General features: G+C 38.7%; 2 protein-coding genes across 4 annotated transcripts in view; one reads left to right on the top strand and one right to left on the bottom strand.

The window, feature by feature from the left end:
- Window positions 1-19,821, bottom strand: part of LOC126382360 (N-acetylgalactosaminyltransferase 6-like) — a 166,402-nt gene that overhangs the window by 49,025 nt on the left and 97,556 nt on the right. The gene's annotated exons all lie outside the window — the stretch shown is intronic.
- Window positions 1-19,821, top strand: part of LOC126382334 (teneurin-m) — a 373,029-nt gene that overhangs the window by 279,561 nt on the left and 73,647 nt on the right. For both annotated transcript variants that reach the window (XM_050032131.1, XM_050032130.1), the window contains exon 4: window positions 70-108. In XM_050032131.1, coding sequence (XP_049888088.1) covers window positions 70-108 — 39 coding nt within the window. The remainder of the gene's footprint in view (window positions 1-69; window positions 109-19,821) is intronic.

Genomic DNA, 19,821 nt, shown 5'->3' with positions numbered 1-19,821 from the left:
TAACACACTTAAACACAGTGGGCTCGACCGTCATAGAAGTAATCTAAAAGATTTTTCTTTTCTTTTCAGGCATGCTGAGATCTACCTACGACCGGTCAGACCACGAACGTAAGTTTTATTTTTTTTACTTTTAGAATCGAAAAATATTTATTGCAGAATACAGACTTACAAGCATCAAGATCTGAATATCGACTCAGCCACACCACGACCAAACCCACATTCCCGAGAAATGCATTGTCGGAGGTATGTGACCTAACCTGTATTGGGGTGGTTTTCCCTTTCCCAAGGTGAGACAGGCAGTCGCTTCTGTAAAAAACCGGACATGTCAAATCTTCAGGTTAGGTAAGCAGACCTTGTGAAAAACGGGATAATAGTGATAAAAAAGGATAAAATTAACATAAACATTAACATAAAGCGACTGAATTCAAACTGACCAAGTCGAAGTCATTGTTTTTGAGTCTATTCACAACACTCCGAAAATCCAGCACAATTAAATAATAATTACATATCTCTCAAAGCCAAGTACAAATCCACCACTTTACAAGCACTATTAATTTAATAGTTCCACATTTGATCATCAGGAGTAGGTATTAGTTGTAATTTCAATTCCCAAAATCTATTCGATTCAGCGTTTGCAGGCCAACTTCGCCGTCGGTTTGAATCCTCCACATTTGAAGTGCCTATTATATTCTGTGTGGTCTGAATGTTCCTGGGTGAAACAATGTTGCCAAAATATCGATAGTTCGACTATAAATAAATAATAATTATTTATTCATAACGGCCTCCGTGGTCCAGGTGAGGTCGATTACCAACCCCATCAACCCTGGTGTCAGGGTTATTATTGAGCCGCCACAGGCCCGTGACATGACTCGTATAACGAATACATATTTACATCAGTAAGTAATAACCGGGACCAACGACAACTAACCAACGACTTAACGTGCCTTCCGAAACACGGGTCATCTTACTTTTTGGACAGTCAGGTGATCAGCCTGTAATGTCCTAACCAAACTAGGGATTACAAAGTGATTTTTGTGATTTGTCCTCACCGGGATTCGAACCCGGGACCTCCGGATCGTGAGCACAACGCTCTACCACTGGACCACGGAGGCCGTAACCTACTTTTAACCGTCTTTTTCTTTTGTCTTTGGGTATTACGAGGTTAACTGTGTATCGATAAAATATTGATACTGGACTATCGATCGCATCACTAGTATAACTCTGATATCTCTGTTTGAGTGAGGATGTCCCTGTTTGAGTGTAGATGTCTCTGTTTGAGTGTAGTTGTTTCTGCACGAGTGTGGAAGTGAATGTTTCTGTGTGGCCGTGGAGTTATCTTCTCAGTCGGATGGCTAACGCTTTCGATTGTTGTAAACTTGTTCCTCGTTTCATCTCTGTATTGATACAATATAATAATGAGTTGTTTATAAACTACGCTAGTACATTTCTCTAAACGACTCGTCATCATCATCAATTTAAGAGCCACGCTCTTGTCGGTGTAGCATTTTCCTCCATGCTACTTTTTAGGGAAAAATAGGGCAGTGGTTTCCCTCTTGCCTTCCGCCCCGCAGTACTCTAATCAACTAAGAGTAAAAAAAATATTTAACGCGTTTAGGCGGGCATGTCCTTTGCAACTTTGACTCCAGCTCGGGTTCAAATCCCGGGTCGGGCTTTAAACCAATGAATTCGACTGTATGAGTTTGAATTCATGTTGTCTTTCAGCTCGATGAAGCGTGGATGAGTACTCTTCATCTTGCGCTTAATGTACCTCTAACTAGCTCATCCGGGAAATAATCGTATGCTTACATAAGCATACGATGTATTATATGGGTTTCTGCAAGTTATTTTCTGATAATGTTTAGCTTATGGTGACAGGACAGTGCGAGCGTGAGCTAAAAGGTCCATAAAGTCCATAACTTCAAACAAAAAATCAGTACGTAAATATCAAATGTCGAAATACGGCAACGCACTAAAGTCGAAGATGTTGGTAAACGAATCGCCTGGCTTAGGTGGATATGGGCAGAACAATGGGCAAGACGGGAAGACAATAGACGGAATAAGGCTGTTACTGAATGGTCAGATCACCAGCCCGATGGTCAGATGACATTGTAAGGTATGCGGAAAGCAATGGATGAGACATGCACAGGAAAAAGATGGTGTGAAAAAGAAGAGGCATATACCCAGCACTGCGTGGATACAGGCCGAGTAGATAGTTTGACCTAAATATAATCTAATGTTCGTCGTGAATATATGTCGAAAAGTGACGTTCATTGCTCTTTTTTCATGCCATAAAAGGGTAATCTGTTAACCCTGGACTTCTAAGCAACCCGTAATGCCCAGACCGTTTCCATTATAACCTAACCCCCGAAGGAAACCGCAATATGACCCTTTTTTCAAACACTTACCATCTAATTCAGGCCATCATTTTTGTAGAAAATTTAATTTCCGTTAGAAAAAATAATTTCCTCCGCAGGGAAATAGTCTTTGGAGAAAATTTCTGATAAGTTTAAGTTTTCCGAACCACCCCTGATAACATCGAAAGGATTCCCGATGAGATTGTCTTGTTCTAAACTTCAGAATTACAACTCAAACAAAAGTTCTATCGTAATTATAATAGATTGCCTGAACTTCGTGCTTTTAATGATTTTTTTAGTATGAAAAGGCATAAAAAACGTGTCTATTATGCTATAGTTAGAACAGAATCGATCGGTTGAATCTCTACTGGCACAACACTATGCTAATGTATGTCACAGCACTGACATTTGCGCTTTCACAGATGTAACTCGTACCGCGAAAAACATTATCTCTTGTGTACTCTTCTGAAATATATTCACTAACTGTACCGAATTTAAAATATTAAAACTCTTAAAATTAAGGCATATATAAACTCCCTTATGGGGTGTGTGTGACTATGCCTACCCCACAAGTAAAAAGAGCTCTGTTTGTTTGACAGCCCCTGTGGTCTAGTAGTTAGAGCGTTAGGCTCACGATCTGGAGATCCGAGTTCGACTCCCAATGGGGACATTGTCTAAATCACTTTGTGAGACTGTCCTTTGTTTGCTAAGGACTTTGCAGGCTTGAATCACCTGATTGTCCGAAAAGGAAGATGATTCCGTGCTTCGGAGAACACGTTAAGCAGTTGGTCCAAGCTATTAGCCCAAAAAACACCTCCAACAACCCGCAGTGGAGCAGCGTGGTGGAATAAGCTCCTACCCCCTCGTGTATAGGCTGTTTATGTTTTTGTTTTGTTTGTTTTATGATACACATTTTAATTGATAAATAACCTTCACTAAATTCCCATCTTACGTTACTTTATTACAGTAGCTTATTAAAGACGATCAGTGTATAAAGCGTTCGAGCTGCCCTGCCAATTTTACCTAATAATAGCTAAAGCATCTTTTATTCGATGCCCTCGGCTATGATTAATAGTATCAATATTACCGACCTTTACGGGAATACGGTTCATTGTACTTATAGTTCTGAATGAGCCCTAAAATGTTTTTGCAAAATGATTGATACATGGATGTGATTAGGTAGTTTTTGTAAGTAGGTGTTCGTCTTTTTTTTTTGTTAAATAGACACTATACAAGGTGTTAGTGACATCGTAACGAAAACGTTGAGGGGATGGTTCAGGCCATGATTCAGAGTTGATATCAAGTGGAATTTTCCGTCGCAAAATTCATGTTTAATTTTAGTATTTTTAAATTATTTTCAATTCTATACTTTTACGATGGAAAATTCTACTATATATAGTTTAGGCTTGAATCGTATGGTGTCAGGCGTCACACACACAGATGCGCGTGAACGATAATATCAATGTGTAGTGTCTGCGTGAAATGAGGTTGTTTGTATGAAGTGTCCGGGGTGTGGTCCACTTTACTACAATCCCGGGAAGATCAGCTGCTGAAAGCAATATGTCTACTCGCTGCCTTTCCAGCATCATCATCAGCTCATTAACGTCCCCACTGCTGGGGCACGGGCCTTCCCTATGGATGGGTAGGGAGATCGGGCCTTAAACCATCACGCGGGCCCAGTGCGGATTGATGGTTATTAACGACAGCTAATGCAGCCGGGACCAACGGCTTAACGTGCCTTCCGAAGCACGTAGGAGCTCGAGATGAAAACTTTTTTTTGTGGTCACCCATCCAATGACCGGCCTTTGCGAAAGTTGCTTTACTTCAACAATCGCGACCGAGCGCGCCTTTCCAGCATAACAACAACAATAGTGCTAAAACTAGCTGTCTTTTTCTTGCACGTATCATATGTGAAAGACGGCACTAGTTTAAGTGCTGTAAAACTGAAATTAGGTTATGTGTATGTCCACCAGAAAGGGACCCATCATATTTATTTGAATATTTTTCAGCACAAGTTGGAAGCCCTCATTTAGAAATATAATCGAAATTAAAATACCAGTCGAACTTTCGCCGGCAAATGAACCGATTCAGAATTCCCTCGCAGGCGAATTGTTATGTTTTTAATTATACTTAGATAGGTATTTACGGGCAGAACTCGACTGATAATATTATTTCAACCAAGTAACAACAAAGTTAGCAACCCGGCCGTAGGGGTGGCGTTGGTAACAGTACAATACGATAATACCTTTTGCGCGTAACGAACATCGCAATTTTATAGAAGGTACAAAAGGTTAAGCTTATCGTTAAGGTAGTAATTTCTTTCACTCTTTAATTAGAAGATAATCATCTCCCTAGCATTATCCCGTTTTTCACAGGGTCCGCTTACCTAACCTGAAGATTTGACAGGTCCGGTTTTTTACAGAAGCGACTGCCTGTCTGACCTTCCAACCCGCGAAGGGATAATTAGCCCAATACAGGTTAGGTCACATACCTTCGAAAATGTATTTCTCGGGAATGTGGGTTTCCTTGCGATGTTTTCCTTCACCGCTGAGCGCGTGATAGTCAGTTATGTATGATCCAAATATGAATTCGAAAACAAATTCGACAATCATTGGTTTAGGCCTGTGCTGGTTTCGAACCTGCGACCTCAAAGTGAGAGGCAAGCGTTCTACTAACTGATAATAATTGTATTAAAGAGTTGAGGAAGTACTATTTGAATATTAAATCACTGTCATCATTAACATTTCTTACAAGTCTTGTTTATAGAAAAAAGAAAGGCTAGATCAAGAAATAAATACTCTAAGATTTTTCTGGGAGTGGATGAAGCGAAAGTGTTATGGCAGGATCGTAGTAAATAGAATTCTATTGTCTCTGCCTACCTCAACGGGAAAAAGGCGTGAACTCATGTATGTCTAAAAACATAATTTATGTTTTTTGGAAGAAATTGGTACCTAACATTTAATCTACCTTAGCAATAAAGCCACCTTTTCAACTTCATTTTTTCTTGTGCAATAAAGCATTCGTTTATTGTAGGTACTGTTACTTTTTGTGCATTATTGTATTGCAATAAGAATATGCCAGCCCTACCGCGTACATAGCTAAGATAAACTGGCGTTCTTCATTCCGATACAATAAAGTTTTCGACTTTTTTCTCGAATCCGAGTGAATATTTTAAAATACTTCCCATTTGCGTTAGGATCGTGGAGTTGAACGAATTGTGTCGAGTTCAGAATTACAGTGAGGCCGCGAATTTCAGACGAACAGCCAATTTCGGAAGTTGCAGTTTGTTTAAAGAAGCCTCAGTTTTTGTTTCGACTGTACCCTTGCTTCGTGATTGAAATGAAAATTTGGATAAGTTAAGATTTGGTTTTAGCCTGTTATTTATATCGCAAGAGAGGATGAAACCGCTTTTCTGAAAAAATATATTCAATTAGTTTGATCTTTTGTTCAAAAAGTAAATGATTTTGTACAGTGGTTCTATTTTCTTAGTGATTTTCTTAATGGATTTTTTGACAGAAAAAGCGTAACATCGTAACAAATACTGAGTGGGATGATTCAGACCATGATTCTGAGTTAATACCCTGTATACACACCACTGCCGCCTTCGACGACACAGGCGTTATGTATCTTATATTGTTGTTATAAGTCGCTACTTTACAAACGCCCAATTTTATCTTGAATATTTTTAAGTTTTTTTCATTCATCCAATATGCAAAATGATCCGTCGTGAAACGTCACGTAATCTTATCAACAAATCAATTCACGTAACGAACCAAAAATATACGACGTAACCAATAACCGTTCGAGTCATAAGTTAACCGGTTATAACCGAACCGAACCGGTTTCCACTGCACCGTTGGGAATACCCACTGATATCTATATCTGGATGGGTTCATTTGACGGCTAATATGGTTTGTAATATCTATACAATTAAGTATACCTACTTTATTTCAGAAATACAGAAAAATCTCACACGTAACGGATAGCTTTATTGTTCTGTGGTGTTTTTTTCCAGGCAAAAAATTAAAGGGAACTGCCATATTTTATACAACAGTTATTGAAAGGACGAAAGTTGCAAATATTATTTCAGGACGCCACACAAACAATACCATAGAAACATTAACATAAAACTTACTAACAAACAAACTGAATACTGGCTTCTTACAGCGTTAAAATCAGGGATATGAGACTTCCGATACAACACTGTTGCAAGTGCAATGATCTCGGAATGACTGGACATCAAATATAGAGCGTAATTTTCTAAGCATCCAGTGCGTTGAGCTCAATGGGTATACCAGATACCAAACACCCGCAAATTATAAGTGGGCGCCAGAAACGGCTCCTTTGGCGGCCATAATCATATCTCGAAGCGAAAAATGGCTGGAACACGTAGGGTAGTATAGACTGAAGTCAAAATATAGATTATCTTGTTATTGGACAATAAAGTGCTTATTATCTGAACATATTGGATGTAGAGACTCCGATACTATTACATAAGTTCTCGACTGTAACTCAATTGGGGTAGTCAGAGGTACATCCATCGTATATCTCACCGACTACACTAACAGACCCCTCAACCAACCGGAGGGGGTACGGAGCATACTCCGCCACGCTGCGTCACTGCGGTTTGGTAGAAATGTGTTTTACGTGTAATAATTGGGACCAACCGCTTTACTTGCCCTCCGTAGCATGAAACCATCTTACTTTTTTCGGACAATCAGGTGATTCAAGCCCGGAATGTCTTTTCCAAACAAAGAACAGTCTCACAAAGGAATTTTGACAATGTCCCCATCAGGAAGTAAACCCGATCCGGTAGATCTTAAACCCAACGCTCTAACCACTAGCCTACGGAGGCTATTATTAATGATAGTTACTTTTATTAATGATGCTCCGTTTAGAATTCAAATAGGTACTACACTTTTTTATATATAAATATATTAAATTTATTATTAGGCAGTACATTTTAGAAGATAACGGTGATTATGTTATGTCATATTATTATTAGTATGTACAGTCATGAGCAATATAATGTACCCACTTTAGGACCTTGTCGCACTAACATATTTGACATTTAGTGAGACTTACAGTTCAACTTGTCAAAAAAGTTAATGTGACATGGTACCAAAGTGTATACATATTAATGCTCGTGGCCGTATACTTCTATGTACGTCATGCCAAGTTTAAATACATTATGTTTTAGTAATTCCATGGCGTCAGCAGTACATTTTACATGGAAATGTAGCAGAAATACCCGGTACAGTCCAAAGTACCAAGGCACGGAAGCGTCCGTATAATTTAAAGATTTCAACAGAATTGTAAAAAATTTGCAAGCTCGTCAGTTCGATATCGTTCGTAAAGAAAGCTTTCGTAATAAAATTAGCATACAAACTGTGCAGTTGTAATCTTGGAAAATTTTAAGACCTACCAAAATTCTTGCTGACTTGCTTGTATTTTCCCTCGCAACTTCTAAATTTTTAGGCTTATCATCCTGGACTTAAGAGTCGCTATTTTTAGAAAGTCGTTGGTTTACTTTACCACTTGAATTTTAACTTTTAATTATTATTCATCGTACCATCATCCCCCTAGCATTATCCCGTTTTTCACAGGGTTCGCTTACCTAACCTGACAATTTGACAGGTCCGGTTTTTACAGAAGCGACTGTCTGTCTGACCTTCCAATCTGCGAAGGGAAAATCAGCCCAATACAGGTTAGGTTACATACCTCCGAAAATGCATTTCTCGGAAATGTGGGTTTCCTCACGAGGTTTTCCTTCACCGCTGAGCACGTGATAATCATTTATGATCCAAATATGAATTCGAAATCAATTTCGACAATCATTGGTTTAGGCCTGTGCTGGATTTGAACCTGCGGCCTCAAAGTGAGAGGCAAGCGTTCTACCAACTGGGCTACCACAGCTATTATATTCAACGTACCGTGGACATTAAATATGAAAAGGAAATGTTATTATATTAGAAAACGTCATTATGTTTCCTTAAAAGCATATTAGCTTTTACGATCCAAAAATACTCATTTTTTTCGCATTGAAAAGAAAACATTGTTGCGTCATTATTGATGAAAGAAACCTTTTTTAAACCCAGGTCCTTTATTAAATATGCATGTTAAGGAGGTTAAAAAATGCTTTTGTAATGTACCATAGGACGGATTAGCACGGACATAGTTGTTTCGTGAAAATTTCGCCGGGAAACATAATACAAAAGAATTTCATATTTCCGCGCATCTTCAAAGGCTTGGGTCCAAAATTGCTGACACTCAAAATTTAACAGGCGCTGCTATGTCACTAACAACAAAGTAATTTTTCATCCGTTCCGTCTTGAAAAAACACGCCATTCAAACCTTTACTGAGGAATCGAAAATCATCTAGCATTGTTCTGGGCGACAAAGGAATATTCGACCATCAACGCTAAGTGTCGGCGTAAACGATAAAAAATAATGCAAATTCACTTGAGCTCCCATCTCCCGGAATAATGCCCGATCGTTACATAGATAACGGAGTTTTTCCGTTAAATCGAGCCTCTTAAGCCTCTTTTGTAGTGATGTATCAGTATTATATCCGGATATACGAAAAGAAGAGGTCACGAATTTACTGCATTTCACGCGAATTCGTCCATTATTTCAAGGTATCTCAGTAAACATTGTTCAAGTTTGTATGAGCTTTGGTTCAAAATTGGTTTGGTACTGTCCAGGAATGGGAATACTTGAATTGGATTCCTGGTACTAATTTATGTCACTACACGTACAATTGCGCGTGAGAAACTGACCCGTTATAGGTACGTCCTTTTTTTCGGAAATTATTCGAGGTTTCACTCGATATTTTGTCGACGTTAGGCATACGATATATCAACACTATTCTCCAAGCCATTTTTTTATTTATTATTTATTTATAGAGATGCGTAACACATTGCACGCTCCTGAACAAATCTGTAGAGAACATATATAGGTACATACATACATACATCAACTCATGCGGTTTCCCACTGGGGTAAGCAGAGACTACGGAATCATATATTTGCCTTGATTATGACAGAGTTGCTGTAGAGAAATGCGAACATGAACAACATCTGTGGCCCAAATTACAAAATACCAGCAAAATGAACAAAAAAACTACAATAATCCAGCTTCCAACGGCCTCTGTGGTCCAGTGGTTGAGCGTTGGACTCACGATCCGGAGGCCCCGGGTTCCAATTCCGGTGTAGACATGTCACAAAAATCACTTTATAATCCCTAGTTTGGTTAGGACATTACAGGCCGATCACCTGATTGTCCGACAGTAAGATAATCCGTGCTTCGGAAGGTACGTTAAGCCGTTGGTCCCGGTTACTATTTTCTGATGTAAGTGAGTAATCGTTGCAGCCATGTCAGGGGCCTTTGGCGGCTCAATCATAACCTGACACCAGGTTTGCACCTCACAACCCACACGAGATAAGAAGAGAAGAAAAATCCAGCTTCTTGTTCATTAATATCATCAGGAAACCCACATTCCCGAGAAATACGTTTCGGAGGCATGTGACTTAACCTTTTCTCTTCATCATTATCATCTTCCTAGCGTTGTCCCGTTTTGCAAGAGGTCCACTTACTTTTTTTATTTCGGATATCTCTCCCTAAACATCCCTGATGCCTTAACGACGCTGTCCTTACACTTAAAGTGATTCAGGTACTCTCGCTTGAGCGTCTTCTTTCATTTGTAAACGTTTTAACACGAATGAGGTCATTTTATTGTTATTGGCCAAACTCGGCGCAGCGGGCAGATGTCGCCATCGTTATACTTAATCTGTTTATATCTACAACCTCGGCTGTGATTTAAAATTGAAGGTATTAGGGTGCCTTTCCACCAGAGATGTGCTATGCAACTATGCTGCGAAGATGGATAAGCTGCGCTACGAATCTATGTGACCCTTTCCACCAATACTAAAAAAAATCAAAAATATTTATTTTTCAAAATTGGCGTACAAAGTCAAAAAAATTAAATTACATATTATGTAACTAGCTGTAAAACTACTACCACATCGGAATCTGTAACGCTGAGGGAAACACGTGGCCAGAAAACCTCCCAGCACAGGGCCCTAGTCCAGTCCCTAGTAAACTATGTAGCTGTGCGAGGAAGATGCGCTGCGAAGATGCGCCTGCGCAAAGTAGCTGTGCTACGAGCTATGCTATGTATAAGTGGCGGGGGCACCGGCGCGGTGAGGGGAGAGGCGCTCCCGCATCCACAGCACGCATTCATAGCACGCATCCATAACACGCATCCATAGCACACATCCATAGCACGCATCCATAGCACGCATCCTCCATCCATATATAAAAAAACATATCTTAGTTGAATCCGTTTCCACCGGTGCTATGCTATGTGCACCAATGAATATGATTGGTGGATGTCAAACGCATCCGGAGAATCGTAGCATAGCACATCTCTGGTGGAAAGGCACCCTTATGATGTTATACATAGCTTCACGCATCTATCCTCGAAGAGGCAAAGACACATACACCTCTCTTCGCCAGCTATGTTTAAGACCTAACAGAGGGCGAGCCTATTGCCATAAACCGGGTACAAATCGAAAGAGATTTTAATTATTGTTTACTGTTCTTTTTTATTATTTATTTATCTTGAATAAAATTACTTTTTATTTTCCAATTTATAATTGTGGATGGTTCTGTTTTTGTAATGAAGTGTGTTGCGGTGTTGTTTATATTCTGTGGCTCTTGAATTGCTTATTATTAGGTGTTTCGGGTGTACTTTTTATATAGGTATATAACTTACTTTCGTATGTATGTATTTATAAATGTAATATACAATGTAATGTATTTATTTGTAAGTTCTACTTAGTTTGCACCCGCAACCAATGAATTTGTACAGATTTCCTCGCCTTATTGTGGTCTGGAAGAAATCGCTTCAAGCGCTAAGGCCGTCATTTGCCATGTACCTAGTTAAGTCTCTTTTATTTTGGTGCAATAAAGTATATTTGCATTGTATTTTCTACACAACTTTAACAGGGAAACCTTGTTGTTTCCCATGAAAAAGTAACTATTATTGCATAATAAAGTCTTTGCAAATAATCCATATTAATGCAAGTCACGAAATGCGACAACATTAGCTCGTCCTATAAATACTTTCCCGTTTCATTGCAAGCATTACCTAGATAATGAACTGTATAACTTCCCAACTTACAATGTAACTCGGACTTAATTTTATCAGTTCAGTTACATTTTATCACGGCGACCTTCCATCCCTCTCTTGCCGTAGCTTAAACATATCTCCGTCCCGCTCTGAAACTCAGGACGAAGTATAAAGTTTTTATGACCTAAAAAACCGGGAGTAAAAATGTCCCCGGCACACGCTTTATGCTTCGCGTTCATAATGTGAATGTCAGTTAATTGTTTCAATTAACCTAAGTGAACTATGCTGGTACAATTTTCTTGAGACATTTTTCTTTGGGTCACCGTTGTGCACTGAAAAATAATATTTTAAGATCAGTGTCAAAGGACAGATAGTATATTTCTTCAGATCAAGAACTGTCAAAAGCCAAAATAGCCACGAATTCAATTAAAACACTATACTTTTTTGTAGTTAAGTCAATTTAGAAAAGGCAGTCGCCTTAATAGTATAAAACGGACTTTGCAATGAAAAAAACATAAGCCAATTTGAATAATGTAACCAAACATACTACATAATTCTTTAGCTAAACATTAAAGTTTATAAATAAACTTATGAAAAAATCTTACATGCATAAAATTTATAAGCGTAACTTGTATGCAATGTAATAATAATAAAATTTGATGCTACGCACGCTAGCTACGCCGCGCCGCCGTAGCCCCGTAGCGTGTTACGTTGCTACGAAGATTTTCTACGGCAGTCATAAATTTTATTACGCGTTAGTCGGTATTAACAGCTTCTACGTTAGAAAATTTTGTACAGTTATTAATTAGGGAAATATTAAAATGTCACTTTTATTTCTGGTGCAATAAATATTCATATTTTTCGTATATCTTACTTTTTTACATAATTCACAGCCTTTTGTTTAGTAACTTACTTCTTTTATACTACTTTTCTATGCTTTTGGAAGTATCAGGTTTCTTTGTTGCACTTTCTGTTAGTTATCGTAGTTGCACCAATGAGTTATTAATTAAGGTGCAGTTTTCACTAACACAGTTGGCTCGACCATTATAGACGGCGATACGGCTAACTGACGTTGATGTAATAGAAAGCTCGGTGACGTGTGGGTACTTAGTTCATCTTGCGATGAATGTACCTCCGACTACCCCAACTGGCATATAGTTGTGAGTTTATGTAATGTTGTGGGTTCTGATAGTTGCACAAAGTATGGCAGACAAACAGATTTCACAAACAAATACCTTGCAAATTCAAAATGGGGACTTTTATCTCGAAATTAGCTTCTAAAGATGCCTATTTAAACACTTTTGGACATATTATCGTATCGCTGCGTGTTGTAAAGTTTCAACTTCACCCTCAGTCAGAAGAGGGCCGATGACTGCGAAGTTTTCTACTAATTAAGTGCCGCAGGCGCCCCGGGGCGGACCCTAGACTAAGGGCACATTTCCACTGAATCCTCAACTGACGGCGATACGGCTCGCCATCTAATACGTTGGTCTAACAGAAAGCTCGGTGGGTACTTAGTTCGTCTTGCGATAAATATATCTCTGACTACCACAATTGGGATATAGTCGTAGGCTCACGATTGTTACGATTGTTCAGTGTTGCCCTCTGGGTAAATTTTTCACTGAACCCTGGCCTTTTTTGGTGAACTGCGGCACCCATATACCTTTATGTTTTCCAACTACTTAAATATTAATGTTAATGTGTGTATATTTTAATGTTGTAAATGTATATGTGTGTCGTAGATTTTACCTAAATAAACTTTTTTATTATTATTATTATTTTTATTTATGTTATCACTTTTACCAGGAGAGAGGTGTGGGTAATCAGTAATCTCACTGAGCTTTATGTTAGACCAACGCGATAGTTTGTGAGCCGTATCGCCGTCTATAATGGTCGAGCCAACTGTGTTAGTGAAAACTGCACTTAAGATATATTAATAACCCAATGGTGCAATTTGGGTATTGTAAAAGTGAAGTGTGCTGTGAAATATTTATTGAAAATAATAAAAAAAAACTTTTTTTTTTATTAAAACGCTCCCGCTACAGCTTCTGTGTGTTACAAGCTGTATTCATATTTATTTCGAATATTCCACAGATATTGAGATGAGATAATAATTATATTGGTAAGGGGAAACTTTCTGCTTCTTGTTGCGAGCCTAAATAAAGTTACGAATTCCCGGCTTCAGCTAAAGTTATGGTAATTTACGGTTTTATTGTCTACTCTCTTTTTTTCCACTGTTTTATTAAGTTACGCTGGGTTGACCGTTGAATCAGTTTTATTTTCGTTTCTTATATTTCTATTGAAACTTTTTTGTGGTGGTTTGTCGTTTCTTTTTCCCGTTGGTTTCTTCCGCCTATGTAGTCTTGTGCTAACGTGACTTCTACGATACGGGCTTTAGCCTAGTGCAGGAGTTACAGCTAATTTTGTAAGAATGTCTAATAACAGTTAAACTATGTACCAATACTCTGTCTGAAGATGATTGTTTGAAAATAGTTATAAGTAATGTTCTTTCTGAATCAAATATTATTATTATTATTTATTATTACGTCTCTTTTCTTTGTAATTTTGCATTTCCTATGTGTGCAATAAAGGATTTGTTATGTTATGTTAACCAAGCATCGAGCCCCAATGCCTGCTCGCATACAGTTGAACAAATCCTGTGTTCTATACTAGACTAATGGCTTAGGGAAAGTCGCCACTCAATAGCAATTATTTTGCGCTGGCAAGAAAACTCGCGGCAGCTTTAATTGTGCAACTGCAGACAGGACGACTTGTAGTTCACGATAGGGATACGATAAGATTTTCTGCTATATTTATAGTCGTAATATAGTTATATCCCTAGGGATATAATTACTTCGCACATTTTTTTTAAACCTATATACGTCCCACTGCTGGGTACAGACCTCCTCTCACTCAACCGGAGGCATGGAGCATACTTCACCACGCTGCTCCTCTCGCAGGTTGGTGGAGGTATTTTTCCGACCGGGACCAACGGCTTAACGTGCCCTCCGAAGCACGGAATCAATTCATTTTTTCAGACAATCAGGTGATTCAAGCCTGTAATGTCCTAACCAAACTAGGGATTTTTGTGATTTGTCCCCACCGGAATTCAAACCGGGGACCTCCGAACGTGAGAACAACGCTCAATCACTGGACCACGGAGGCCATTAAATTTTAAGTGATGTTATTGTCTTGTCTTTGTGTGTGGCGTCCTTTTATAATAAACAATTTTAATAAACAATTTCTATTCTATTATATTCATTGTCATTTCGTAGTCGCACCCAATAAAAGCCCCCGGGCAGGACAACGCGAGGTGTGACGTCATTAGCAATCGCGTTGTGCCCGCGGCAAATTGGCGCAATTACAACCTTGTTTCGCTTCCAACGACGCCTCTTTAAAATAACAACGCCATAATTTACGGTTCGATTCGGTGACAGTTCGTTAAGGGCTTTAGTTGAGAGGGAGATATTTGCCACGTCGCCGCTTTGGTGGAAAAAATGGCGAAGTTCATCTAGGGTTCCGTTTTGATTGAATTTTATTCGCCCTGTGATCGCGCTAGTTTTGCTTGTAGTACAAGATCACAGTTACTTCCGTACAATAAAAAGACCAGGAGGGTTAAAATATATCAATAATAAACCTGACACCAGGGTTGATGGGATTGGTAATCCACCTCACAACACACGACAGAGAAGAGAATGCAATTCATCTAAACAAGCAATATTGCTATTTGACATTTGTGTGCATTGTGAACTTACTTTTATGTTAAAATGCAATATTGCTTTCTTAAATGAATTGTTTCGATGTGGCTTTTTAATCCCCCTGGGGAGCTAAACTGGCCACACCAAGAAATTAATCTAAAAATGTAATATTTATATTTGTCATTCGTTGAAATTGCGCACTTATTTTTATATGCGCTAATAACAAAATTTAAAAAAAATCGCTTTGTGATTCCTAGTTCCAAAGAGTAAGATGTAGCTGTAAAAACACGTGCCTCCACTAACCCGCAGTGGAGCAGCGTGGTGAAATATAATCTATACCCCAGCGGTTGATTGAGAGCCTGTGCTCAGCAGTGGGACGTATATAGGCTGTTTGTTTTATGTATATAATAATAATAATCATTTATTTTCAGATTTACAATCCATAGTTGTTAGTAAAAAATACATACACTAATGATATTACTATGTTTTTTATTTGAACACATCGGTATTTCATGTCGATGCTGAATTACTTTAAAACTATTCACTTTTACCCCTCTAACACACGATTCAATCCAATTGAGAGTCTCATATCCCTACTTTAAACGCTGTAAGAACCCGTTATTATGTGTTTTAATCACGATCCAATACTCTTTTGGATACCAAATATCTAGTTCCGTCGTTCGTCAATGCGCGTCAGTTAATCTTGTGTATGCCCCTACGTCATACACTTTTTTTTTCATGTTGTTGTGACGTAATGACCGCCGAAATAATGCCAATTCCTTTCTGCACAAAGGTAACTATTCACCTACCACTCGCTATTCTCCCGATCCGCGATCGCGCCGAGCGCAAATAGTAAATTTCTCTCGCGCCATTACACCGGCGCGGCGTTCGAAATTCGAAATGCCTTCTTTTTTTAAATTTACTTAATATTTCACGTGGCGCCATCTGTGCGCCGTTTCGTTCTATTGCAACGTTTTATTTTGTCATTTACGGCGATATAAATCGTTGATATTGTTATTTGTATGTGATCCTGTATATGTTTCGCTAGGTTATGTTGTTTATGCAGGTAAGGGATGGGTAACTTATGATAGTCGAGTATATTACTCAGTACTTATTTATAGCTTTTTATAACATCTTTATACATTTTGTGTCGACATAAGAAGTCAACAATAATATTTGAAGTATTAGTTAATATTTACCTTTCAAATTAAGTTCACGTTCATGGATAACTTTCCTAAACATTTACAGTTTAAATTCTACTGATTTCTTCCTCCGTATACCTGCCCCAATTCCCAAACCTACGAAAATTCAGGGGCCAAATCATAGTCCCAATACACTTATCGCTCAATATAAGTACGGTAACTTTTTCTAAATTGTCCTATATGTTTTAGAACCACCCCTCTCCAGCTAACGAGCCCCTTAGCCGGCTGCGGTCACTGACGGACCCGATCGATGCGCCCAGATTTATACACCCCGGTAAACTTAACCAATTTCGAACGAAGATCCGAACAGTTTCAGAATACGCTCCCCAGGATTCCAGCGAAAAGTAAATTCTAGTTTTAAACTGTTTGATTGTTTGTATTCGAACGTCTTTAGACGTCTAGGATCTAAATCTAGTTCTAGTTAGTTTAGAAAGTATATGCGGCGTTTGCTAGAGATAGGTCAAATTAGCTTCCAAACGTTTTTTCGATTCTGCTCCGCACCACCCAAATCCCCTGGTAGTTGCGGCTTCCGAATACATCCCGCTTAGGGACGGTACTGAAAAGTATCGGCGTCCGAAGGACGTAATATACGATCCCGACGACCCGATTACTCTAGCCATAGAGGCAGCCAATCAGCTCGCGACACCAAACACTTCAGGACCCCGATACCGACCCCGCCGGCGTGGTCGACGATTTCCCTCATTCAGCGCTTATCGCTATCGACCCACTAGGGTCGATTAATTCTTTCAAATATTTTTCCTCTCAGACGACGCCCTGAGCCGAGGTTCGCGCCCAACTGGGCACCCTCAGGCCTGTTGTCTTAAACGTTGTACCGGGTGAGAGCCTTCAGCGCTCCCCATTTGTCCGGCCAAGTAGTTAATGCCATCTGCGGCAAATCTACAATAAGTCACGTCAAAAAAAAAAAAAAAAAAAAAAAAAAAAGCTAGAGATAGGTGGAGGCACAGCTTGATTTCAAACCCACGCCTATAATCCCTAACGACATGAGCAGAGCTACAAGTATTCACAAGACCACCATGAATATCAATATCTGCACTGACCATGAACATTCGCAATAAGAATTATCGAAGGTACAGAGTCGCAGGGAATAACTAGTATTACATAAGGACCGTATTGTAAACAGGTCAACGACCCCACAAGGGTCATTGCCCTCGATGTCCGCGTCAGACACGATTTGTGGTCAACTAGCAATTAGCCAATCCCTAATTAACGTTGAATTATCTTCCTATTTTATTGGACTCTTTGTATCACTGCTAATAATACTTTAAGAAGATTGGTAACGATTTTCAACTGAGAATGAATATTTTATTAAACTGTTTACATTCCAAGATATCTTCTGGATTTTATACTTTACATAGTAGGTAATAAATAACCAAATTTACCTGACACTCAAATATTACCTTGTGCAACGATGCGTCATCATTACTCGTTGCTTGTACTAAACTAAAAAAATTAACGAGGTGTGAATTTTCACCGCTACAAAGATGCTACGTTGCTACGCCAGCGCTACGCCGTAGCAAGATAAAATAAAAAAAGAAGTAGCGCTTGTAAAAGTTAATTGTGTGGAATACAACGGCGCCGCGCGATAAATATACTTTTTTGCCCATAATAAAATCGGTTTGGAAAATAATGCTGGAGTAGTGGAACCGATTTATACTGGACTCTATCGGTATTTAGTACCAGATAATCTAGTAGCTTTTAGAGTGTGTTTGCAGTGGTTGAATAAAAAAAAATATCAGGATAAAAATGAATTTATATATGCTGATTCAAAATTTTCTAGTTTCAGTTTTGTACCTATAATGTTGTTGTTAACTAAGTTCATTTTGCGATGGATGTACCTCCAACTACCCCAAATCACAGATCATATAATACTAACGTACAGATGCCTCACGTCATACAACGAAACTGTGCCTTTCTAACTCGGGCAATTCTTCGGGCTATTTTTAGTTCTAATAAATGACCACTAGATGCCGCTAAAACGCCCCTTTTTTAGCGGCATCTAGTGGTCATTATTGATGGGATCGAACGAATCGAGCGACATCTAGTGAAATTTCAGCTTACTGAGTGCAAGTTATTGCAAGCACAATATATTTACTTAGAGTTAGAGTAAAATTAAGATAATAGATGGCGCAAACGGATTTTTTTTCTCAACGTTGACATGTTAGTATTATAATCTGTGACAATGATCTGTGACATGACATTGTCAAGGTGACAGTTGTTAGTTGACATACGATTATATCTGATGTTTGGTGGGCAAAGAATACAAGGTCTTTGTTTGGTGGGGTTTATTGATTACGTCTTCATTTTGTATTGGCAAAAATATACCTCCAACTCCTGTAAGTATCTAATTAGTTACTAAAACTGGAAGATAATTAAAAACATAGCTAAGGTCCTACCTAGAACGCAATCGTCCCTTATCATCCCGGGCGTGTCGTAAACCCGACTGAGGAGAACCTTTATGAAAGACAAGTCTTTTCTAGCATGATGAAACATTACATTGGACCACCGGTTAAGCACCTGAGGACTTTGTATAAAGTGCTTCCAAATTGGTCTCTGCTTACTCGTGGCTCTGCCCAGCCTAATCGGGATTACAGGCGTGAGTATAAGTATGTATGTAGTAGATACTTTTTTGTGTAGCTGTCACCTATCTATGGTACAAATCATAATATACTGTTTGTTGAAAAAAAGTTAAATAAGTCTAGTTAGGCAGTGAGCGTGTTGTGAATTTAAGCCTGTAATTTATTTCAGATCTCTAAAGACGATGATAACCATTATGAAGAATGACATGCAAAGGCTATTTGAACCACATATCAACAATTTTCTGACCATGACCAAGTGATGAATATGATACAAGTCTACCTCATGAAAGCCACACTACTTTTCAAAGAAAAATATTTTCTTTGGAGTTGTAGGTATTATAGTGAAAACTTAATCCTGACTTCTGTTCTGCATAAATGAGAATCGCACTATGCCAGGTATGTATGCTTAAATTATTATCCCATTAACCCATTTCTTTGAGCCCGAATATCTAAATGTTCAATAAAGTAGATAAATTTCAAACTCATCGGATTACATGCGTAATAGGTCATCCATGTGTCTAAATGTAAAAAATAGAGCCTACTATTACTACTCATTGGTATATGAGACTATTAACTCACACTTACTCTCCTTCTCAGGGCGGACAGAGCAGAGTTTTGGCACACAAGTTTTGTCATACATTGCAATATACCTACTATTATTATACATATAGTCACTATTACTCTAATATAAAATAGGTCATAATGGTAGACTTGTTTGCATCTCAAACGATGAACCCGGTTCAAACCCTGGTACCGGACTTGCATTAATTTAATTTAAACAGTTCACATCTAGCACACTTGGCCTGACCATTATAGGTAGCGATACAGCCTATCGTT

Source organism: Pectinophora gossypiella, chromosome 4 (genome assembly GCF_024362695.1).
Source record: "Pectinophora gossypiella chromosome 4, ilPecGoss1.1, whole genome shotgun sequence".
Classification (NCBI taxonomy): domain Eukaryota; kingdom Metazoa; phylum Arthropoda; class Insecta; order Lepidoptera; family Gelechiidae; genus Pectinophora; species Pectinophora gossypiella.
The sequence above is the reverse complement of the archived record's forward strand: the minus strand, read 5'-3'. Positions and strand labels throughout refer to the sequence as shown.